This window comes from Carassius gibelio, chromosome A18, assembly GCF_023724105.1.
Source record: "Carassius gibelio isolate Cgi1373 ecotype wild population from Czech Republic chromosome A18, carGib1.2-hapl.c, whole genome shotgun sequence".
NCBI lineage: Eukaryota > Metazoa > Chordata > Actinopteri > Cypriniformes > Cyprinidae > Carassius > Carassius gibelio.
This window is the reverse complement of record NC_068388.1, coordinates 10,555,027-10,580,421: the sequence shown is the minus strand read 5'-3', so window position 1 is coordinate 10,580,421 and position 25,395 is coordinate 10,555,027. Positions and strand designations below refer to the sequence as shown.

The 25,395-nt window shown below is 38.2% G+C and overlaps 3 protein-coding genes and 1 pseudogene across 4 annotated transcripts in view; 2 read left to right on the top strand and 2 right to left on the bottom strand.

Moving 5' to 3' along the window:
* Positions 1-25,395, bottom strand: part of LOC127934275 (rho family-interacting cell polarization regulator 1) — a 299,157-nt gene that overhangs the window by 245,329 nt on the left and 28,433 nt on the right. The gene's annotated exons all lie outside the window — the stretch shown is intronic.
* LOC127934276 (membrane-bound transcription factor site-1 protease) lies at positions 571-18,929 on the top strand. The gene is made up of 23 exons (XM_052531550.1): positions 571-724; positions 3,063-3,576; positions 7,202-7,459; positions 10,546-10,764; positions 10,863-10,973; positions 11,131-11,240; positions 11,614-11,730; positions 11,908-11,975; positions 12,100-12,202; positions 12,829-12,980; positions 13,768-13,929; positions 14,197-14,341; positions 14,447-14,635; positions 14,734-14,906; positions 15,078-15,193; positions 15,309-15,465; positions 16,143-16,267; positions 16,412-16,489; positions 16,606-16,746; positions 16,883-17,014; positions 17,729-17,855; positions 17,983-18,113; positions 18,232-18,929. Exons 2-23 carry the CDS (start codon positions 3,357-3,359, stop codon positions 18,441-18,443), a joined length of 3,246 nt encoding a protein of 1,081 aa, XP_052387510.1. The 5' UTR covers positions 571-724; positions 3,063-3,356; the 3' UTR covers positions 18,444-18,929.
* LOC127934285 (putative sodium-coupled neutral amino acid transporter 8) lies at positions 19,080-21,189 on the top strand (annotated as a pseudogene).
* Positions 23,782-25,395, bottom strand: part of LOC127934279 (N-terminal EF-hand calcium-binding protein 2-like) — an 80,371-nt gene continuing 78,757 nt past the window's right edge. For both annotated transcript variants that reach the window (XM_052531554.1, XM_052531555.1), the window contains one exon: positions 23,782-25,276. In XM_052531554.1, coding sequence (XP_052387514.1) covers positions 25,248-25,276 — 29 coding nt within the window. In that variant the 3' untranslated portion in view covers positions 23,782-25,247. The remainder of the gene's footprint in view (positions 25,277-25,395) is intronic.

Here is a 25,395-nt window from a genome sequence, read left to right as displayed (position 1 = left end):
GAAGAAGACATGTTAATGTCTTTCATCAGGTAATAAAATGTTACAAAACAAATGTTAAATGCAGTGTGTATTGCATTGTTATACACATTGCCAGACTGGATGACCAAGTAGTGTAACTTTAGTCTGGCCAAGCTGGGAAAACAATTATTGACTTAACAGCTGGATCTGATGAACACCAGTTTAAACCAGTGAAATCATTCTAAGGACTGGTTGAACTACTTAATGGCTCGCCCAAACTGTATTCTGCTTGTCATGCAATCTGACCTGCATGACAGTGCCAGTAACAGTAAAATAAAACTGATTTTATTAGCCTGCATATTTAGCAATGAACGAGTTCTTCATCTCACGCTGACGTTTATGATTACTGATATTTTACCGGTAAACTTTATTGAAAGTAAAATCACTGCTTGCATCTTTGACATGCATGCTTCTGAAGCACCGTATTATATTTATCGCAGTAACCAATCAAATGGAAGCATAAACGTATTCACGCTTTCTATTGGCTGAACGCTTATCCATCCCGAGTCGAGACGTGACGCAGCGCTTGATAATTGGCTACTGGTTGTTGTGTTTAATACCTGTTTCTCACGTTACAGTCTTACGGCTTACGCCATTAGCTTGTGCATAGTTCTAATATGTACTAAAGCCAAGATACGAAATATTTCAGACGACATATTACGGAAGTTAATTAATTTCTGCACCATTGTTACACATTCCACCGAATGTAAGTATAATATGGGGTTGTTGGCTATGTGGAACTCATATGCTCGTGATTTACTCAGCTAGCTGTTAGCTTGTAGCAGGAAGGTGGCGAGACCACGTTTGCCTGTTTTAACGACAAAAACATAATCTTTGAAGTTTTTAACGTGAGGGGATTGTAAATTACGAGCTATTCCTGCAAACTGCTTTGCGCAACGTAAATTGATTGTTTTGTTGATGGTGTAGCTAGCAAGATTGCTAGTTATTGTCATCAGCTGTTTCGCAGTGTATTGTTAAAAGTAAGATATTAAATAATTTCAGATCTGTCAATCAGACAAAGTGTGGTGATTGGCACCCCACCAAAACAGTCTAAATCTAATCTAAATCTAAATATTGACTCCTTAAACCCGTTTCTTAATCTTTACTTCTAACTTGAACACTGCATCCAGTAAACAGTGTTGTCAGTGTCGATGTAAAGGCTTTGTTCCAACTGATGTTCAAAAGCTGATTTTTATAAAAGAACGTCATGAGAAGATCTTTAGTTACTATTTAGTTATGACATTGTTTCTGTATTTTGTTAAATGACTAGTGTTTTTGGCTAAGAAAACAAGGGCTTTCACAGGCCTGCTGCTGATATTAATCAACCCTCTGTCTGGATTAAGTGACTACTGTTCCTTTGCGCGATTAAAAAATAATAATAATACAATAAAAACTGAAATTTTAAAGATCTGTAGCTAGCTTTGGATTTTTTAAAAAGGGATGATTCACCCAAAATAAAAAATGTCATTTACTCACCAAAAGTAGATGTTTGACAGAAAAACATCGTTGTTCTGCCTAAAACTACAGAAGTTAATAAGTCAAACAGTAAGTAAATGATGATTAAATTTGTTTGATTACTTAAGCTTGTTAAACTAACATCCTAGATTGTGTTTTTCTACAAACAGAATCAAGGTAAACACTGGTTTTGTGAATATCAGATTCACATCCTTAAAGGCCACCTTTAAAGCTGTGATGAAACGGATGTAGCGACCGGAGGGTGAGATGTGGCCATTACACTCAAAAATGGAGGCAGATCTCTGTTTAGACAAATGAAATGATTGGAGTTGAAGTGGTGCATACATCATCAGATAGAATTCTGTCAGTACAAGCGGTCTCTCACATGAGATTGCACCAGTAGAAAACTACAACGACTCAATAAATTTACAATAGACAAAAATTAAGTCTTGCCCTACATTTTAGTTTTTCTTGTTCAAGAAGCCATTTCATTCTGATAAAGACTACAGCAAGGACTATCACACTTCTGTTTCATGGCAACTTTTTTTCCTTCTCATGTTGACACAAGTCCGTCTTTACAGTTATTTTACAGCCTGTGACTAGCAAGGGAAGGTCTGGTCCGTAGTAAAGAACCATTATGGTGTTCGTATTGGAGGCTAAGGTTTTACTCTAGAATATAAAACCGTTGCATAATTGCTCAGCCCATTTGGGTTAAGCCCACTTCTTACGGGACAGGAGTTCATATCCCGGAGTTTGTGGGAAATTAAAGCCTCTGGATGTGTGCCTGTGGATGGTGGATCATGTTTTTAAGCAAATGTTTCTCAAGTTATCCTGAGGCTAACAATTTGTGGTGGGTTTTGAGCATCATTCAAAATGTCTTTAATGATGGCAGCACTTGACCTGAATGAACTCCATAAGTTTGTTTAAAACCTGATGATCATGTTCTCCAGCATAGTTTGAGATGAGCCAAAGAGCGTCTAGAGCTTCAGTGAAGATGATCTGAACGTGTGAACAAAGTCAGATGGTCAGCCAGGTTTTTTTTTATGAATCCAAAAAATTCTCGTCCCACTTGATTTTCAAAATAAATAGTCCTTGTCCTTTTTTATGTTTACACTGTTCAGAATTTTGGGATCGGTAAAGTCTTTTTAATGTTTTTGAAAGTCTATTAAGCTCACCAACATTGAATTTATTTGATTGACCTTACAGTAAAACCAATTATTATTTTTAAAAAAATTATTACCATTTAACATAACTGTTTTCTCTTTGAATTTATTTTAAAATGTAATTTATACCTGTAGCAAAGCTGCATTTTCAGTAGTCAGAAGTCTTCAGTGTCACAATCTAATATGTTGATTTGCTGCACATTTCTTGTTAGTATCAATGTCGAAAACATTTGTTCTGCTTAATATTTTTGCTGATCTGTGAGAAATTCATGATTCTTTGAGTAGAAATTGTAAAAGAACATGATGTCTTTACTGTTACTTTTGATCAGTTTGAATACATCCTTGCTGAGTAAAAGTGTCATTTGACATTTTTTTTTCAGCAATTAGCTAAGTATAATTATTGTGTTGTCTCTTCTCTGTCTGCAGAAAACATAAAAAACCCCTTCGTCATTGTGAGGAAGCCCATCACCAGACGAACACCCCTCCTGATCTCCAGTAGACTGTTTTACTCTTTTTGAGAAGATGACCCCCCTCCTCCTCCTTAGGCTGTCACACTGATCACCTCCACTGGACCACAGACACACAATGGAGAGAAAACGAAGAAAGAAATGAAAACTCAAGCCATGTGTTTTTCAGGCTTCTCAGCATTCTGGACTTAAATTATTTATAAACTGCAAATATACATTCACATTTGTTACCTTCGAGGACACGTATCTTTAGATGGGCAATGACCAGAAACGGTCGGCAGGGACCATGATCATACGGCTGTGCTTGCTTGTGGCCTTTTTAGGTGGTCGATTGCCTCATGTGGGCACAGAGGAAGACAGTGGGCCATTCTCAACACCCTTTCCTTCTCCTCTAAATGCTGATGCACTCTTGAACCCAAACTGCTCGCAGCTCACGCTAAAACTGGACTTTTCTACAAAAGTGGTAAAGCATGGTAAGTAATGTCGTTTTTGTACGTTAATAACGTTGTCTTATTATGTTTGTAACAAAAGTAGGATTAGTTCAGCTTATAGTTAGCCAGTTTGTCTAAGGTTTGTTTTAGAGCCTAAACGATATTTATTTTGTTTGGGGGTGGGGGGTGGGGGGGTGCTGATACCGATATTAGGGAGTAAAAAAAGGCAGATACCGGTATATCAGTCAACATTCTTTGTGTATATTATAGCACAATACCAGTCAAAGGTTGGACACATTCCCATTCGTGTGTCCAAACATTTAACTGGTACTACATATAGAGAATACAGTATATACATAAACAGAATATATATACATAAACACATTTTTTGCAATGATCACTAAAAAGTGACCATTTAAGTTCTTTTTTTGAGGGTAAAAAGAAAAATGTATACACTGTAATTATGGAACAAAGTGACCTTTGTACTAGAACTGAACCCTTTGCGGATTTACACAAACTGAGAATGTCAAAAAGTGTTACTTTGTGCCTGGCTCTCTCCCCTACCATTGTAAATAAATGCAATCTAAATTCACGTCTGGTGGACCTAAATGGCCTTTGAATTTTAACGCGTACATTCCCTTGGAACTGGAATCATTGCAGAATCTCATGTGAAGTCCATTTCGCAGGGCACCTACGGTCGAATAAGACAATGCTTGAATGCTGCCTGAACAAGAAACCTCCTTTCTGAAGTGAAAGTGTTGACTGGTGTCACTATCTCAGGCCCACCAAATTCGGGGGATCGCTTCAGCTCGAGGAGCCCTCCCGAATGCCACCCTCAGTGCGTTGGTAGCCCTTTGGGATCATATGAGCTAAAATTCATATCTCAATATTTTACACTGTCCAGGCAATATCGATATTATATAACGAAATATAAAAATATATATAATAATTACAGGCACATTTTTTTTAAACCTTATATAACTGGAAAAAGTGAGGGATTAGACATGGATCTGAAAATTAATTTTTTTAGTGTGCCTTTTTTTTAATTATTATTTTGTATTATTGAAAACGTGCAACATGAGGTAGGCCTGTATGAATTAAATTAAGTAATGTATATTTGAGTTGGCTGTGGTTCCAAAACGTTTTCTGCCTGGCCCCCCTTTTGTTGGGAAAAATATATTTCGTTATATAATATCGATATTGCCTGGACAGTGTAAAATATTGAGATATGAATTTTAGCTCCTATGATCCCAAAGGGCTACCAACGCACTGAATATTGTAGAAACATAATTTTCTGTAAAGTTGCTTTGTAACGATTCGTATTGTAAAAAGCGCTATACAAATAAACTAAACTTGAATTGAAGAACCCTTATCTCCCTCCCTTTCTCTCTTACGCTCACCAAGGCTACATTTATTTATAAAAAATACAGCTAACACTGTAATATAGTGAAATTGTTATTTAACCCAATATAACTCTGATTCTTCAACATTTTACCATTTAAAATGTTCTTGTTTGTGCTTCTTAGTACACACTGATGATGGCTTAGGCCGAAACGCGTCTGTGTAAGACATGGTATGAATAAATTTATAAAAGGATTTCTTCATTTTTACTCCTCAGGCTGCGTGGTAAGCAGGACAGTTATGCAGTGTAGTCTTTATCACCCAGCAGAGGTTTCTTTTGCTAAATAATCTGCTGACTGTACACGATCCCTCAGTTTGGGAACCTCTGGAGTAGGCAATTTGTTCTCTATTAGTTGGGTCTGTTACGATGCTACAGTTGAGTAAAATCCATATCATGGAACAACATAATACCCGTAGTCACTTTCATACCAGTAAAGCGCGTCTCATTCAAAAGGGGGCATCTAGACGTACAATCGATATGTGTTTGAGGGTTACTCGAGTTGAAGGGATCCCCGAATTTGGTGCAGATTTGCCACACCATTACGGAGATATGGCCGTTAGAATTTCAGTGGTTTTCCATAGGTACATATTTAAAGTGTTTCATTCAGGTCACCAGTAGCAATGGAGTGTGCTTTGCTGGATAAACGAAGTAATTACACAATTTCAAGCATTTTATCTCCATTATATGTTCTGTAAAAAAATTTTTTATATCGGTAGCAGGCTCACAGCGGCAAACCGATATATCGGTCGTTCTCTAGTTTGTTTAAGGGTTTTGACTGCCAGGAGAACACAGAATTCCTCGTTGACTTTGAAATTTAGTGATGTAATTTACTTTTTAGTGTTGATAACATGTTATTGCACTGAAAATCAGCTATCAACCCATTTATGGAGTGTAATGATTTAAAGCCGCTGTTGCCCTTCCCATTGTAATTTAGGGCAGAATAAAGCTTGAGCTCTTCAGGTCAAACAGCACAGCATTGGTGTAATGTATTCCACTGCTGCAGCTCTCTGTTCATTCATTGGTTGGTTTGTGCCCTATCCTCTCTGTTTGCTGGCGGCTGGCCCAGACAGTTGGCAGCACATTCCTAAGACTTCATCTGAGTCTGGCGTTGTTTTCACAGGGCGCACATTTCAGTAGTTTGGGTGTGGTGTGGATGTTAGTATACAAGACCAGAACATAACGCATTATTTATAGCGGCCTGATTGTTGCGCTATGAATGCCTTTGTGCCACCATCATATGTTTAGGCCTAATTCATTCCAACTTCCCTCAGCTATGAATTGCGGGATTGACAAATTGACAATTTTATGTGGCAATAGTTATAATAGTTATAAAAGTTTCTTGTAAATTCAGTTTTGAGCAAAGCACATTGTCTGCTAATTTGACTGCATTTATTTAAATCTTCATTCTGGTTTTCCTTCAAGACATATTTTATGTTGAACATCATCATAGAAAATATATATATATTTTTTATAGTTTTGTTCTCTCTATAGCCACACAAAACACTTTATTGTTCCAAGAGAACCAGTTCAGTTGTCTGGGTTGTTTCCCCCCCCCCTTTTTTTCATGGTTTGAGGATGATTGCATGCATCCTATTCATGTTGACATCTTCCTACTTGAATTAAATCCTACCAAATGATAGATAAATGTGCTTAAAAGATTGGACTTCCAACTTTAAATGTCAACAACAATAGATGTAGGAAGTGTTTTTGATATGACTTCTTGATTGAGAATTACGGTCATTAATTTTTTTTTTAAATATACATGGATGAATTGTTCACATGCGTTTTAGAAAATAGGTTTAGATTTTCTTTTCATGGTGAATTTAATCGTCTTTTTTATTATTTGCATTTGTTTCTCTCTGCTGTCCCAAAGTCACTAAACGATTAATGCATGTTGCATTAATCTCCCATGTGCTGTTGGCTTTTTTATAAGTTGTGTTAAGCACTCTGGAGGACGGCCATATTTCAAGGCATTCTGATAGTCTCTCTGTTCAGGTTTGTTGAGCAAAGAAAGACTGGGTGTTCCTCCATACCCACCCTGTCCTAAAGTTTCACTCAGCAGACGTTACTTCTGTTAAAGGCTCTATTGTGGTTGTTAATGCAAGATTAAATCCATTTGAATGACGTCTTGACGTTTTGTTCTGTCTCCGTTTGGGTCCAATGCCCTAGTGAATGCTAAACCTTGCTGAAGCTGCATTCCTCAGTAAATACAAGTGCAGTTGTGTTATTAAGCAATTTCTTCTGGTCTTACGTTGTCTTTTCTAGAGTACATTGTTGCATTTAATGGATACTTCACAGCCAAAGCACGCAGTGATTTCATCAGCAGCGCCCTCCGGGATGTGGATACAGTGAACTGGCGCATCGTACGACGGGACAATCCTGCCAGCGATTACCCAAGTGACTTTGAGGTGGTGGAGATCCGTCAGGATGCCCACAGCAGCCTGCTCACCCTTCAGGACCACCCCTACATCAAACGAGTGACGCCCCAGCGCATGGTCCTCCGCAGCCTCAAACTGACTGACTGTGAGTAGTACTCCACTGTTATAACAGATCATGAGCATAATTGTGTTATTCTGTACTATAATTTACTGAAATGTACTAAAGCATAGTATTCTTAGTACATAAATCTCATTGAACCCTGCAGTGCTGTGCAAGTGTCACACAGGTTGCGTGTGATTTATTCCTCCACTGCTCTCTTTGGGGTGACTGCAGGGAGGAAGGGGGTGAACCGAATAGGTTTATTTACTGCATAGGGTGAAGGAAATGGCTTTCAGAAGTGTTTGAGGTGGAAATGTTCTGTCTTTGAGTTCCCCACCATTAGAATAAAAACAATGCAAATCTGCTGTCGGTGTTAAGACTCTGGGAGAGTGATCAGTGTTTTCTAACACCGCTCCTGTATAATAATAGAATGACTTCCTCTCTATTTACATCTTTCTTTACCAGCACCCTAATTGGGGAGATTTACAGCTGATTACAGAACCGGCTTTACTGACAAGATGCGCATTAAATGAAATCATGTAGCTCTATTAAACAAGCAACACAGCTTTTGTATAATGCTTATCTGATGTTTACTGCTGTACTGCTATTCTTTTTGTAGTGTAAACTGCCATTCGAAAGTTTGGGGTCAGATTTATATTTCAAAATTGATCGTGACCAAAAAGACTTTTATATCAGTTTCAAATATACTTCTATTCATCAAAGAATCCTGAAAAATGTGTTGAATAAAAACCAAATCGGTCTATCTGAATGATTTCTGAAGGATCATGTCACATGGAAGACTGGTGTAATGGCTCATAAAAATATTTAGTTTAGTCATGAAACTCTAGACGGCGCAGGCTGATGGGTTGTTAATGTAACCGATGATATTCATAGTGTTAAATGACTTTGCACAAGCTGATTGGTTCATGCTGCATATGCAGCCAATGAGCTTACTGCCTTGCATCTATATGGCTGGCTAGCATTCATTAGAGATTCCTGCAGCGCACCCTCTACCTTCCTCAGCTCCACCTGTATAGATCTGCTACGGGTTATTTTATTTTATATGCTATTTGTGCAGCAGCAGTATGTCTTAAATACTCACGGCACCATATCACCTTATGCATTTGCACTAGCAAGTTCCTGTACTTGCTTACAGCAATGATCTACAACTACAGCAATAACCAACAACAGCAGCAATTCAGCAGTGTAGCAGATCTATTCCGCCAAGACCAAATACATTAACATTATCACATCCATCACCATGCTAAAATCTTCAGAGAGTTGTCATGATTAAAATTCAGTTTTTCCATCAGAAAGTTGTCAGATTGATTGAGTCAATGAGTCTTGTTTTCAATTCTGTTTGATTCTCCAGTTGGTTCTTTTGATTCACTAAAAAGGAGCCATATCTATTGAATATGTCCATTCTTGAATTTGACATCAATGGGTGTGGTCATTGAAGAGAACCCAATAAAGTTTCCTTATTATTATTATTTTTTTTTTAAGCGATCAGATTTTCCTCTTTCATCACATGCATTTCACTTTCTCATAATGTGGCTAAAATATATTTTTGCAGACAGCACCATTCTGGAATAATTCCCAGGGAGCTGCTTATGAGTCCGCTCCACCAGTCGTCACCCACACACGCTAGTGTATCTCAATCTTCATCCACAGTCTATACATAGCACAGCTTAGAGAAAGAGAGCAAACTAATAGCAGCTAATGATGTATTTTTGTTCTTATTACTGAAACCAAAGTGCCTCTAAGAATAACCCCTGGTCATAGTTTGAGAGCATATATGCAAGTAATTATCATTTAAATGATGTTGGGGTCAGCTCTACAAGAGCACGAGTGGGGGCTTGAAATGTAATATAATTACAGTATATGCACTAGTCTCGTCTGTATATCTTTAGAGGGAATTAATGAGCAGTAATGAGCCAGAGAGGAAGACTGACATGTCAGAGCTGGTCAAAGTGGTTTGCTGGCTTGAACACCTATGAATCCTATCCAAGTGTTGCACCTGCACTTTACAAGAGTGTTTTTATTTTTTATTAAATGATTTTTTTATGAAATACCTGTAAATGTTTGATTGCTATTATTGCTCTGCTCTGTTTGAAAATAAATTGTAAATATTCTACACAATCTCTGGTCCCTCCAGACGTTATTCAAAGAGCCAATAAAAATGCAAATGAAGGTGTAGACGTTGATCATGTGGTTGGGTTTGTGTTAGACAGATGAACAGAATCCGATACGATGCAAGTTTTGTCATTTTTTTTTTGTTTTGTTTTTTTATTGGGTTTACATTATTGTTACTTTTGGGCCAGTTTTGTTGAATTCAGTTGATTGAAATATATGTTATATGAAATACAAGTTATAGTTATCTAGCTAGTCTTAGAAACTGTTAGAATGGGTCATTCTATGACATCTTTTTCCAGCAAAAGTTTTACATTTTTATTTTTAGGTTCTGGGGTTATGGTGTCTACAGAGATTGCATAAGTGTTTGAGCTATGAGAAATAAATGTGTGGTCTTATAAAGTGAATAAAAATTGGGAACATGGCCTGAAAGAGTGATAAATTACATGATAGTTCAAAAAAATGGAAAGACATTTGAAGTGAGCATTTTTAATAATCCTCCTCCTCCTCAGGGCCTGGTTACTTTACAGCATATTATATGGGTTGGCAGAAGTGTGTCACCTAGTAGAGGTTCTTTTTATATGTTTTATAACAAAGTATATCCATGGCACAAATAAAATGATCAAAAGTGAAAGTGGCGTGAAATTCAGCCAAGTATGGTGACCCATACTCAGAATTTGTGCTCTGCATTTAACCCATCCGAAGTGCACACACACACACACACTGTGAACACACACCCGGAGCAGTGGGCAGCCATTTATGCTGCGGCGCCCGGGGAGCAGTTGGGGGTTCGGTGCCTTGCTCAAGGGCACCTAAGTCGTGGTATTGAAGGTGGAGAGAGAACTGTACATGCACTCCCCCCACCCACCCCCTGGCCCGGGACTCAAACTCACAACCTTTCGATTGGGAATCTGACTCGCTAACCATTAGGCCACGACTTCCCACATCATCAAAAAATGAAATATAATTGTGAATAATTTCTCAATCCTTTTCTCTTTCAGCGGGCACTGATGGGGCGTCCCCATGCAATGACACACGCTGGATGCAGAAGTGGCAGTCATGGCAGTCATCAAGGCCGCTCAGGAGAACAAGTCTTTCTCTGAGCTCTGGATTCTGGCATGCTACAGGAAGACACTCCAGTCGCCGTCTCCTACGGGCCATCCCCAGACATGTCGCCCAGATACTGCAAGCAGATGTGCTCTGGCAGATGGGACACACTGGTGTGTGTTAAAGTAAATGCTGTTGTAATTAATGTTCCACTCCTTTTGGAGATCAGGTTTGCGATGAAGCTTGTGTTCCTGTTTGTGTTCGCATGCAGGCTCTGGGGTGAAGGTTGCAGTATTTGACACTGGGCTGAGTGAGAAGCACCCTCACTTTAAGAACGTTAAAGAAAGAACCAACTGGACCAATGAGAAAACACTGGATGATGGTTAGACCTAAAACAATGCCATGAGACAAGTTTAAACGCATTCAAACAATCATTATAGCACGCTGAGTGAAGTTGACTGAATCAACCCAGATGAATTGTTCAGATTATGAGCATTAATCATTCTTTTATCTTTGTCTGTCTCGCATTCCTTCATCAGGGTTGGGTCATGGTACCTTTGTTGCTGGGGTTATTGCCAGCATGAGAGAGTGCCAGGGATTTGCTCCTGATTCTGAGCTTCATATCTTCAGGGTTTTTACCAATAACCAGGTAGCACACAACACTCAAATCCATGATCCTATACAACCACCTTTCAGGATTAAAAATGTCTTTACTGTCACTTTCAGTCAGTTTATGCATCCCGGTTGGATAAGCGTGTAAATTAATGTTTTAAAAAAATTGAAAGTTTTTCACAAGAAGTATTAAGCAGTGCTATTGTTTTCAAAATGTTTCTTGACCACTGAATCAGGATATTCGATTGAAAGGGATACTTCACCCAAATGGAAAATTTGTCATTTACTCATTCTCAAGTTGTTCCAAACCCGTATGAATTTCTTTTTTCTGCTGAACACAAAAGAAGCTCTTTTGAAGAATGTTGTAAGCCAAACAATTTCTAAACACACGCATATGTTCTTCTTCTTAGGTATCCTACACCTCCTGGTTCTTAGATGCCTTTAACTATGCCATCCTGAAGAAGATAGATGTCTTAAATCTCAGTATAGGGGGACCAGACTTTATGGACCATCCTTTTGTTGATAAGGTATGGACAAATTAGATTAACATTTATTCATTAAGCAGGTGCTTTTGTTTAAAATAATTTTGATAAGAGCCAACCAATTTTAGCAGTGTAATTATAGGTGCAGTGTAAAAATACACTGTACATCAATGTTCATGCTCTCTGAAATGTAGTGCTCTAATAAAAGATCTGTTTAACAAGGTTTGGGAGCTCACAGCCAACAAGGTGATTATGGTATCTGCTATTGGCAATGACGGCCCACTCTATGGGTAAGAAAAGTAGACAAATTATATTAGATTTGGCCAATATTCCCAACATACCTGTTGATACTGATATATATATATATATATATATATATATATATATATATATATTATCTTTTATGTCTTCCAGAACTCTGAACAATCCAGCAGATCAGATGGATGTAATTGGTGTTGGAGGGATTGATTTTGAAGACAACATTGCCAGGTTCTCATCCCGGGGCATGACAACATGGGTGCGTTCTGTCTTTTGGTGACATAACAGTACTGCATTTTTCCTGTGTAGCTGCGTAAAGAGGCCAGTTAGAACATGTTTGTGCATTTTGATCTGACCTAAAAAGGGCAGACAGACACCTCCTGCTACACAGAGTTGGAGATATCTAGCCTCCCCTGCTTCAGGAAGGAGAATAAATTGAAGAGATGTACTTCAAAAGACTCAGTACATTTACTGCACCTTTGAAGTTTTTCAAAGAATTACAGCTTTGTAGATTTTCAATAAAGTTGCATATAAATGAATGTCCTTGAGATATAAGATATTGAAAATGGATTTCCCAGTTAAAGAACTGGGTGAGATTACAAAAAAATAGAATTACAATTAAATTGTAGACTAGATAAAACAATCAAAGCATGTTTTATTTAGATATTGAAATAATAAACAACAGTGTTTATCTAAATATATTAAATTGTTTTGGATTTAAAAACAAAAAATTGGGCAAATGATACAAATAAAAATATTAATCTGCGTTGTAAATCAGTTTATTATAAAGAAGTGAACTCTTGCTCGCCATGCTGAATTTAGATTAAGATCCCAGTATCTGTCAGTCTGTCTTGTTGGCTCACTGTTTTGCTCTCTGTTGATCAGGAGCTGCCAGGTGGCTATGGCAGGGTGAAGCCTGACATTGTGACGTACGGCTCTGGTGTGCGTGGCTCAGGATTGAAGGAGGGCTGTCGTTCTCTCTCTGGCACCAGTGTTGCATCACCTGTAGTGGCCGGAGCTGTCACACTACTGGCCAGGTGAGATAAATGAACACAAATAATATGAAACTCACAGATTTCCCAAAGTGCTTTGCATTAACATTCAGAAACTCCCTTTCAGAATATTGTCCAATTGTAATTTTGTTTTGTAGGACTTAACAGAACTAAAAAAATAAATAAATTATATATACTCCACCTAAATTAGGGCTGTCTGATTTCAGGACTATATACTTAATAAAAGGGAGTGCACTTTAATTATGTCATTTTATATCCAATTTAATCAGTGATTCAGATCAGGGTTTCATTATTAGGTCTGTGTTCGCTGCTTTATCAGGGCGCTGATAGTGAGCTCATGTGTACTTTGTACAATTATTGCTTTAAACACAACTGATATGAAGTTGAACTAAATAAATTGGTCCCCTAAGCCAATGGTTTCCTGCACAAGTGCCTTATTTTTTCCCCTTTGTCTTTATGAGTGAAAAATAAATTGAAATTTCATCCTGAAAGAAAAGAAAAACAAGAAACGAATGAATTGTCAGAATCAATCTTATTTTCCACTGGGAATTTAAAGGCATAGTTTCTCTTTTACTATCTTAGCTCTTGCTATATATTTGATGTAGTCTGTACTCCCAGACTGTGATGGGCTAACCCAATTTGTCTGTGTTTCCACTTTATACAGTTTTCATTTCACCTCCTTCAGTTCTTTCTTTCTATCTCTTTCATATACATGTCTGTTTTCCGGTCCTCAACCTGCGGTTGCACTAAAATGAAATGCCATCAACCCACATCCATTTAAATGAGCCATGTTTGTCTTTTGTCTTTCCAGCACTGTTTTGAACCGAGAGTTGGTGAACCCGGCCAGTATGAAGCAGGCCCTGATCGCCTCAGCACGCAGGCTGCCGGGCGTCAACATGTTTGAGCAGGGCCATGGCAAACTCGATTTACTCAGAGCCTACCAGATCCTTAACAGCTACAAACCTCAAGCCAGGCATGTCTCTGGCATACGCACAAATATAGTGTTCTGCTCTTTGACTACCATTCTGCTCACGTAGCATGCTCACATTATCTTATTCATGTATGCTGTATTAGCCATTTAAAATGTAGCCGGCACCTCTATCGCACGCTCTTCAAGATTTAATTATGTTCCAGCCTGATTATAGAGTAGACTTGACACGGTTCATTATCTTGCACTGGCTCTCAGTGAGGTCATTGTCCTCTAATGAATTTCTAATGGTGTTTTTTTTATTTTCTTTAGCCTGAGTCCGAGCTACGTAGATCTGACAGAGTGCCCATACATGTGGCCCTACTGCTCGCAGCCTATTTACTACGGTGGCATGCCGACAATTGTCAACGTGACCATTCTTAATGGTATGGGTGTGACTGGAAGGATTGTGGACAAGGTAGGAAGTAATGGATAGATTGCAATGCAAACTCTTTATGTTAAATTGTAATTTCAAACAGTCGTGGTCCATTTGATTCAGCTCAGTTATGTTTTACATCCGCAGCCCATCTGGCAGCCCTACCTTCCTCAGAATGGGGATTATGTGGACGTGGCGGTGTCTTACTCGCCTGTACTCTGGCCCTGGGCTGGATACCTGGCTGTTTCCATATCTGTGGCCAAGAAAGCTGCATCGTGGGAAGGCATCGCTCAGGGTCATGTCATGGTTACAGTAGCCTCACCAGCAGAGAATGATGTGAGTAACAATACTGTTTGCTTATGACCACACTTGTTTCAACCTGTAGTAGTTTAATTTGAGATCATGACCTGTTGTCTTCATGTGTTTGTATCCAGTCAGCAATAGGTGGCGAGATGACCTCTACTGTTAAATTACCAGTGAAGGTCAAGATTGTCCCTACTCCACCACGTAGTAAGAGGATTCTGTGGGATCAGTACCACAACCTACGCTATCCTCCTGGCTACTTCCCCCGAGACAACCTGCGTATGAAGAACGATCCACTTGACTGGTGAGCCTCCACTACCAAAAATAATCTACGTTCAGTTTTTAGAAAATGCATTGCACTGTGAAAAAGAATCTCTAGAGGGCAGCATTTCATAGCTTGAATCTAGTAATAATTTTACCCCGGTTTTTCTTTTATAAGTGTGTAGATGACATTGGTTTTTCTGTTGTTTTGAAGGAATGGTGATCATATTCACACTAACTTTAGAGACATGTATCAGCACCTTCGCAGCATGGGCTACTTTGTCGAGGTCTTGGGTGCACCAATCACATGCTTTGACGCCAGTCAGTATGGTAGGTGTTCATCTAGTGGAGTGTTTTCTGTATAAATGATTCTTTCTTGAAGATGGATTGGTTTTATGGTGCAAGTAGTGATGGAAATCATCGGTCTCTGCGTGCATGATTTTAGGGACCTTACTGATGGTAGACAGTGAAGAAGAGTATTTTCCAGAGGAAATCACCAAGTTGAGGAGAGACATCGATAACGGCCTGTCTCTCATCATCTTCAGTGACTGGTACAACACATCAGTCATGAGAAAAGTCAAGTTCTATGATGAGAACACCAGGTACTGAGAACATAAAGGCATACCGTAATCTTTTGTGTCATTGTCTCTATCGTTAAAAGATGATTTATCAGTCCACTTTACTGCATGTAATTCTGGGTAAATGTTCAGTGGGGTCCAATAGTCTGAGGTCTGTATGTTTAAAGAAAAAATGTTAGAAAACATTTATTATAATGTATTTTTAGTTCATGGGAAATATTTTTCTACTTATTACTTTAATCCTGAATCAATGAACTAAGTCTTAAGGTTTGAAAAAATAATAAAATACTTAGTTCAGTTGTTTTGGACACCATAGTATATGGCAGGAAACCTAACTAATGCTAGGTTACTGAAAGTTAGCATTTCAATAGACCTTAATTTGTGTCAAGACTGCCTTGATAATTACTTGATTTAATTGTGTTTTCACCTGACATTTTTATTCACCGATGGGTTTGTCTAATTTTCCAATTGTCTTCTGTTTTCCTGTCCTAATTCAAATAAATGGTGCTTCCCATTAGGGTATTTAAGTGCCCTAATTAAAAACTAATGTTATTTTGGGGGGATTCATTGTGCGGTTTCTATTATTGGATGTGACAAATGCTTTTAAATGGGCCTCTTAGTAAAGTGTCAAATTCAGGACAATCATGTTTTGTTTGTCAAATAAAGGCAAATTTTGAAACTGGTGCGTTACACATTTGCAGACAATGGTGGATGCCGGACACAGGGGGCGCTAACGTGCCAGCCTTGAATGACCTGATCTCAGTCTGGGGTATGGCCTTCAGTGATGGTCTGTATGAAGGTGACTTCACAATGGCAGATCATGACAGTAAGACGCTATAACTTCTCACTATAACTAGCTGTATCATAGATTCTCATTAAATACATGATATTGAGTGAACCGTTTTAATGGCAATAAGTTTGTACAAAACAAAAATAGATTTCAATAATATACCATATCTTTTGCTTCTAGTGTATTATGCCTCGGGGTGCAGCATTGCTCGTTTTCCTGAGGATGGGATTGTCATTGCTCAGACCTTAAAGGATCAAGGTACACGTCACCTGCTGTGATCGTACACCTCACATCACTGCTGTGTCTGTGGAGACCAGCTAAAGGCTGCCTCTAATCCTCGTGTTATTGTTATCTGACATTCTCAAAATTTCTAGGTCTGGAGGTCTTGAAACAAGAGACAGCAGTGGTGGAAAATGTGCCTGTGCTTGGACTGTACCAAACCCCCTCTGAGGGGGGAGGCCGCATCGCACTCTACGGAGACTCCAACTGTATTGATGACAGTCATAGACAGAAAGGTAATGGGCATTTGTGTATAGAAGCTCACAATTTGGGAAAACAAGTCTGAGATAGAGTTTTAAAATACTAGTCACCCTAAATATTTGGAAATGTTAATTTAATTAAATGTGTTTGGGTTCTCTTTTCTCCATTTAGATTGTTTTTGGCTTCTGGATGCTCTGCTGCAGTACACTTCCTATAGCATGACACCACCCAGTCTCACCCACTCTAAAAACAGAGTGGCGTCCCCTATAGGCAAAGACAGGCCATTACCACAGAGATTGGAAGGTAAAACTTTTTACAATAATTTTTATCAGTTCTTAAATCTTTGTAATGCATTTACATTTAATTTTATTTGTAATTCTTTTTTAATGCACTTTCAATCCATTCATTATTTTTCAGTATTTTCATTATTAATTCATATATTTTTTTTAATGCATTAAGGGGCTGTCACACTAGACTTTTAACTTGTGAAATTTTTTTGGATGCCGCTGCAAAGATGGGCAGGAGCAGGATATAACATTAGGCACTAGGGGTGCACAATAAATATTGGCCGATAATTAATGCGCATCTCGTCAGTAAAGCCGGTTATCTAATCAGCGGTAAATTCCATCAGGTGCGTGATTTCACAGAGCAGCTGTTATTACACAAAGCGTTGTTAACTGACAAGCTGTGCAAGTCTACACTGATAATGAACGTCAATTTGCGACGCTTGTCAGTTAACAACGGCTTTGTGTAATAACAGCTGCTCTATGTGAAATCACACACCTGATGGAACACTCCTCTGTTATCACAACATGGATTTCGATGTACTTGTACTGTGTCTTTTGCGATGGTGTCGAAAGCTTCTTATTATATTGTACTCGGTCTTTCTCTCTCTATATATTTAAATGTATACTTACTAATTATTGGATTTAATCTGATGATGATTATGATTTTATATTATTATTATTATTATTATTATTATTATTATTATTATTATTATTATTATTATTTCGATAGGTAATCACCTCTACCGTTACTCCAAAGTGCTGGAGGCTCATCTGGGTGACCCTAAGCCTCGTCCTCTACCTGCATGTCCTCATCTGTCTTGGGCTAAACCCCAGCCGCTTAATGAGACTGCTCCCAGGTCAGTACACATGAGACCGCTGCCATTCTCAACTACTGCACTGTCACTGGAAACCAATCTAAATTTGGATGCATTGTCTTTTAATATCAACATCTGACAAGGTTTGTTGACATTGATTTGTTCTCAGCAATCTGTGGAAGCACCAGAAGCTACTGTCAGTGGACATGGACAAGGTTGTTTTGCCTAATGTGAGGCCATATCGGCCTCAGGTTCGACCTCTGTCTCCTGGAGAAAGTGGAGCCTGGGACATCCCTGGAGGTGAGGAAGGAACTTTTGCTGCGTGTTTAAGAATTAATCAGCCAGATGTACCCCCCAAAAAAAGCCTTTTAGAATTCAGCCAGCACGTTGCAGTAATCCATGTCTGTGTTTTTCTCAGGGATAATGCCCGGCCGCTATAATCAAGAGGTGGGCCAGACCATCCCAATGTTTGCTTTTCTCGGCGCCATGGTTGTTCTTTCCTTCTTTGTGGTGCAACTGACCAAGTCCAAGAGCAAGCCGAAGCGCAGGAAACCTAGAGTGAAACGGCCGCTTTACCTTCAGCAACAGCAACAACAAACCCCTCACTCAGGCAAAACCCCCACCGTATGATCCGCAACCAACCACATCTGGACAAACTAACGGGGAACAGTTTTCCCTGCGGTGTGTGTGATGCCATAACCCCATAATAATAATGAGATCTGAAGGCTGTGTCTGTACATTTCTGGAGATGAACCAGCCACCTGTGCCCAGATGAAGGCCTTGTGTGGACATCAGTGTTCCCTCTCTTGTCTTTATTCAACACTTGCCTTTCAGTTTAGTGACCAAATGGAGGAATGTTTCCTTTTTTTAATTTATTGATGAATAATTGACTATTGACCCTTGCTTTCTATGTCAAATTGGACAACCGAAACCAGCCATTCAGTTTTCTTTGATCAAAATATTGGACTTGTTTCCACACATTCTCATTTTTGTATTTAGTCAGACTGTGTTTTTATAAAACGGTTGTGTGCTTACGTCTTTTGTAAATAGCATCATGATTTCACTGTGGAATTATCAATGTTTTAAATATATCTTATCCGATATGAAGCAAGAAAACCTGCCTCTGTCTTTGTAATAAATCATAATACAATGAAGGGAAAAACAAGATCAAGAGATGATTTAGGTAAACCATCAGAAGTATATGTGCTTATGCAACGGTTATGTTTACTTTAGCTACTTTGGATGATGGATGAACCTATTTGTTCTTAGTTTGTGTAAAATACATGTGCATAAGATGGATGAAGCTGTCGCAGTTTGACTGTTAGGGCCACTTATTTGCCTGAACATTGTTCAGCTCAGCAGTAAAATCTCACTTCAGGACATTTATTTGGAGGAAAGCCATATTTGACTTGGTCCATGTTTGTGTTTATCTTCATTACACCTCATACAAACAAACAAACATGTGCTCTCATATATCTTTCTAACAGGTTACAAACCAAACACCTTTAATGAAATTATAATTCAATGCACATTCTTTAATTTAAATATGGTGTTTGTTCCCGGAGGCTTAATTTTCAGCAGCTATTACTCTTGTTTTTAGTGTCACATGATCTTTCAGAAATCACTAGTATGCTGCTTTGGTGCTCGGGAAACATTGCTCATTCGTGTTGAAAACAGTTGTTGCAGCTTAATATTTTTGTGGAAACCATGGTACACTATCATTCAAAAGTTCGGGCTAAGTAAGATTAAAAAAAAGAGAGAAAGAAAGACTTTTATTCAGCAAGTGAGACTGAAGACTGTAATTGCTGCTGAAAATGATGCTTTGTCAGCAAACTCATCGCAGGAATCAATTACATTTTAAATTGTCATTATTTCGTTATAGGACTGTTTTCATGGAGTTTTTTGATAAATATATCTTTAAACATTTATCTTTTTTTTTTTTTATCCGTGTAAGGAATCATTGTTGCTGAAAGTGCAGAAAATATAACAAATTGAGTTTCCTGAGGTAAAAAGCATTCTTCACAGTCATAGGCTTTTTGTAACTGAATACTGGTGTTCTTCAATCTTAATCGGTTCAACAAAGTCTGCTAAGCAGTCCTGTAGATTCCTTCTCTTTTGCTTCAGGCCAGAGTGAAAACGACTAATTCCATTAGAAGAGTTAGGGGCTGGGAAGTCTCTCTAAATCTTGTTCCTGATCCATTTTTAATGGGAAGATTAGCCTGTGAAAATGTCAACACTCCCTTTCAGGTGACGCAACCTGATAGAGGCTAATGACATGAGGAACATGGGAACTAACCCTGACCAGTTATCTGTGCCTAAGTGGATTTCCCAAGTCTTGTCATAAAGGAGGTCACATGTTCCACTTGTCCCTCATATCTAGAAAGTTCCAAGCTTTGCTTGTGATTTTCTTGGGAACATGGAGGAACTGGCTAGAGAAAGCATCAGCTTTTTAACAAAGCCCTCTCTGGACACAAACGGAGAGAAGCTGGGCTCGTTTGGAGCGGTTTTCATCATGCTGAAGTCGTCGCTGGGTGCAGGGCTTCTCATCTTTCCCTGGGCTTCTGAGAAAGCTGGAGGAATTCACTCAGCTGTCACTGTGAACATGTCAAGTAGTTCTGTGCGGTTGCAATGAAACTGATTGTTTAAACATTTTATGACTCAGGTTTTCTCATGGTTTCATCACTGTGGCTTATACCATATCGATCATATGCACACTAAAATAATTATCTTTCCAGTGTGTCCAATAATCTTTTTTAATCAGTGGACTTGTCATCCTGGGCAGTTCGTCTTCAATCATTGGACAAAACACACATCAGGCTGTGGTCAGAGAAGTGTGCGGTCCTGCCATAGACAACCTCTGTGAGATATGCTATGTTTTCAACCTCTTCTTTATATCTGTTGCTTTTCTGATCATAGTGGCCAACCAGCTTCAGAAATGTAAGCAAAGCTGTTAATAAGGCTTTGACCTTTTCTTTTTATTACTAATTGCTCATATAGTGTCTTTGTAAAGATAGTGTCCTTGTAAAGTAGCCATTAATCATTATCCATATCCTCACATTGATTCATCTCCGTTCATCTCTCCCAGTGTGTGAGTTAATTACAGGCTTTGTAGAATCAGAGATGCAATGCTACTGATACACAGAGCAGAGATTTGTCCTGTTTCTCCTTTGTCTCTTCTTCATTTTCCCTCTCTCTGCTCCAAAGGAGATCAGCATACAGAAGTAATTCCTATAGTGATTTTTTTTCTAGTTATACTCTGCTCAAGGTGTATCTAATCAGCTAGACATTGGTGTTTACTCACAAGTCAGAGTGATTTCTCTTTAATAAGGGAATGATTTTAAATTAGTTATTTTTAGTGAATTGTGTGCAACAGTTTACAAATGATTCTTTTGGGTCTCAGTCGAAATGTTTTTGGAAAGGGCATGGAATTTGATTGAAAACTGTGGGAAGCCTGTTAAGAGTTGGGAGTAAATAAATAAAACGATATGAATTTTATGAAGCGCTATTATATTATTGCTTCGGTTTTTCATTAGGACTTTTATGGTCAATTGGCGTTGACAGTGCACAGCATTATGAATAGCTTTAAAATGACTCTCCTCTGACTAACAAGCAAAGCTTTCTTCCCCATGCATCATCCAGATCATTTGTTTTATGTCAGCCGCATTTATTTTCTCATCTATAGTCTTTGATATTTACTTTTGCTCAGTGTTCTAGGACGTTTTGCTGCTACGTATTTCACTGTAGCCATCACTGTGAAATAGCACATGAGGCCGATCCATGAGCTCAATCTGTCGCCTCTTTACAGAAGTTGGGTGAGTGTGGAGTGACAGAGCTTTCAAATGTAGTTGCAAATTGTATAAAAGATCCCAGCATCTCTAGAACCATCTTTCCTCTTGCCATGCCCCAACAAATCTTTCATCCGTGAAGCCACCTGCTTAACTATCATTATTTTTATTATTATTTAGCTCATGGGCTTCTATGTTCAGTGTCATCCCGACTATTTGCTTTGGCTTTCAGGTGAGTTTTCTTGCTTTTATCCAACATGCTGCCATTTCACCTTTGAGGAAAAAGAGAAATTGTTTCACTGAATATCATCACTCCATTCCACAAATGAGGGGAAGCCAAATTGCTTTTGCTCTCGCTTTAATATTTAAGGTCAGATCAGATGCAAAGCTTGAAAAATGGTGCATCTTTGAGGTGAGTTTTATTTGGCAACGCTGGGGGATTGTCAGAAATGTAATAAAAGTCCACTGGCATAGCAGAAGAGCGCTGAATTTCTCTGTGTCCGCTGCCCGAAGCTGATTGATTACAAAGCGGCAATGGAAGGAAGAGGGAAATGGAGATTTGAAAAGAGCTGTGCAGCATGGGAATCGGTGAGAAATGGCCTAGTGCAGAAAGTTAGTTATTACAGGAAAAGCCTTTTTCGGTGCAGGCAAAGCGTGCTGGAGATCAGATGTTTGAACACAGCTGTGCTTGTGCTGATACTGTGTCTGTTTCCTGCATTGCTGTCTACAGTAGTATGGAGAACCGAAAGTTGTCCCACTAGGTCTTTCTTCTCTGTGGTATCCATGTTCATCTGCCTCATCATCTACTCTCTCAAAGGTCAGTAATTACAGCTCATTTATCAAAACTCGATAAGAGAACTTCAAATGGAATCATGCTTCCTGTACATTAACAAAATTATGTTGTGAATGCTAAATTTTACAAGCCACATTTAGCCGTCATTTAAATGTATTCACTTCAGAAATATAAATATAGAGATTTAAGTGACACTAAAGACAAAAACTATTCCATTTAAAATAAATTTGTTTCTATTCAAAGCATCCTGGAAAAAAAAAACCCATCACATTTATACAAAAATAACAAGCAGCATACATTTACTGAACCTGTTGCTGTGCCAGATCTGAATGTTAAATGATTTACATGTTTTTAGATCACTTTTTTATTTACATTTTTATCAAGGAGAGTGTAATGGTTGACTGGCATACAAACATTTTCTAATGTGCATATTGTTTAACAAATGAGCTGGACTATTTTGTAGGAGTCTTTTGGTATCACAATCACAATCACTCTTCTCATCGCAGTGTTTGTTCCAGACATTAGCAAAGTGATCAGTGTGGTCGGAGGAGTCAATGCTCTCTTCATCTTTATGTTTCCAGGTAATTGGGTCTTGTCATCTTGAAAAATTAATATTCGCAAATTAAAAAGAAGTCATGTGTTTTATATTATTATTACATTCTGATTTATAAAAATATTCCTCATGATATGACAAATTTAAATAAGAATAATGGATTCAGCTTGATTCTCATAACAAAGTGTCTGTGCGTTTTGGTATAATGTAGCATTATGTGTATATTTGTATAATTTTGTATTCATTTGCACTATTTTTTTATTGAAGGACTTTGCCTAATATTTGTGGTGCAGTCTGTTCACACTTTTCACTAAATCACACTTTTTTGTGGTACCTATATATTTGGCCAGAGCACTTCTATTGCGATCATGCAACTCATAAGTGATATTTACATTTCTGGCTGTTACTGTTCAACACAAGGACATTGTATTGTATGGGTTGACATCATTTTAGACATTGCTCCAATACTTCACGCATAGTTATGTTACAATCAAGTTTGCATGGAATGTCATGTAAATCTTAACTATTTATATATTGTCATTTTTTTCATGTTCTGCATTTGAATGGCCAATGTCACATTGGAAAAGATGTGAGCTTAGTTATAATAAAAGAGTATAGGACATGAAATTAGAAAAAGAGCAGAAGCTGTCTTTATATTTGGACTATTCTTTAGGGCTAATTGGAAACTCATTTGTACACAAGCAAGGTTAAAAATAAAAATAAAAAATGTCTGAACAATTGATCGTGAAAATGTAATGTTCTTTTTTTCCCGTTAATTCAAAATCAGTTCATTTCAACACCCATTGACTGAAAAAAGCTGAGAAATGCAGAGACAGATCCTTTTTCAGTACTTTATTGAATAGCAGCACTCTACATAATCTAGAATTTTAACAAATTTAAGACGAATATAATACTTTGCATCCCTGCAATAAATCTCTACACTCACTTATAAGAGAGAAAGCCAGTATACGGAAACATACATGGATATAAGAAGTAGTATTCTTCAAACGATGCCATTAAAATTGACTGCTCATATAGTAAGTTTTAATCATTTCATATATATATATATATAGAGAGAGAGGTTTTTGTTCCGTTACTGGAGTAATATAAAAGAAAATAAGAAATGCACGAAATCCATTTAAAGTAGCACAGCTAAATTCTACCGCAAATAATTTACTGGACATTCATTTGTTACATGCACTCACTGTGAGGGATAAACAAACCAAACAGAAGGCAGGATTGGTGGGAAAGCAAACGGAAAGGAACAATGAGGTTTGGGCCGTGTTGGTTTTGAGTCGTTTACACATTGAGCCAACCATAAATTCACACAAATACAACAGCCTTTGAGTTACTGATCAACAAATAAGAGCTGTGAAAGTCTGACCCACTTTGAAAAATCCTCTACTATGAGAACAGTTTTTGCTCGTCCTGAGAAATGACATGACGTCAAATGTTCAATTACAGAAGAAGCAATAAAACTAATGGAATAAGAATTTAATGCCACTCTCTAGCTCTATGTACTCTTCCTAGATCCAAATATTATCATTTTCAAAAATTATTAATGTAAAATATTCAATATAATTCTATTATTTCTCAGGATATTATCTCTCTCATCTATGCTTCAGGTACATTGTGCTTTTGGACCAGATGTTTATTTGGTGTGTTGTAAATGTAGGCCCTTTGACTGGCAGAATGCGTCATTGGTCGTGTTTTAACAAAATGACCAGTCTCTCTCCGTGGCTCAGTGCATTACACAAATGCGTCATGAAGATACAGTTCAAAGCACTTATAACACTATAACTAATTTCAAATGACCTTTAAAGAAACACTATTGTCAATGGACGGCTGTAGAAATACTTTGCTGCACAGTTTTTGTCTTCTCAGAAGTTGTACCATAGGGAACTGTTTGCAAAGCAGCGGATGCATGTTTGAATTTGGATGAAATATTAATTAGCCTCATCTAGTTTGAAGAGGCTGTTTATGCAAGTTGATATTTCAAATGCAAATGCGACTCAACCAGGTGAGGTTCCCAAATGCTCTGGGGTGTTTTCTGTATGTTGCAGTGAAGAGGGGAAGAGGGAATTGGTACTGTGTCTGGCGTTCTCTACAGCCGACACTACTTTTGGCTCAATATCAAATGGATACTGTGTAAACAAGTAATTACAAAAAGAAGGAGACAGAGTGGGGAGAGCACAGAGAGAAAGGAGTGGGGGAAGGGAAGTTAACAGAGGGAGGAAGAGGAGAAGAAAAGAAGGTTTTCAGGCATAAGGCGGGACCGTTCCACCTGCAGACCGGCTCACTTCTCAGTCTCTGTTCAAGCTGCACCAGGCGGCTAGAAAGAGAGAGAAAGAGATTTACAACTCTGTAGGACAATTACACTGTTTGTGTATTTTGCAAAAGCTGTCTCCTGAAATACAGCTGAAATAAGCTTGAGAGATTTCGAACTTCAAA

Coding starts and splice junctions, on each gene's coding strand:
- LOC127934276 (XM_052531550.1), top strand. CDS start 3,357: ATGGGCAATGACCAGAAACGGTCGGCAGGGACCATGATCATACGGCTG. Junction 16,268..16,411: donor CACAATGGCAGATCATGACA/GTAAGACGCTAT, acceptor TTTTGCTTCTAG/TGTATTATGCCTCGGGGTGC. Junction 16,747..16,882: donor TGACAGTCATAGACAGAAAG/GTAATGGGCATT, acceptor TTCTCCATTTAG/ATTGTTTTTGGCTTCTGGAT.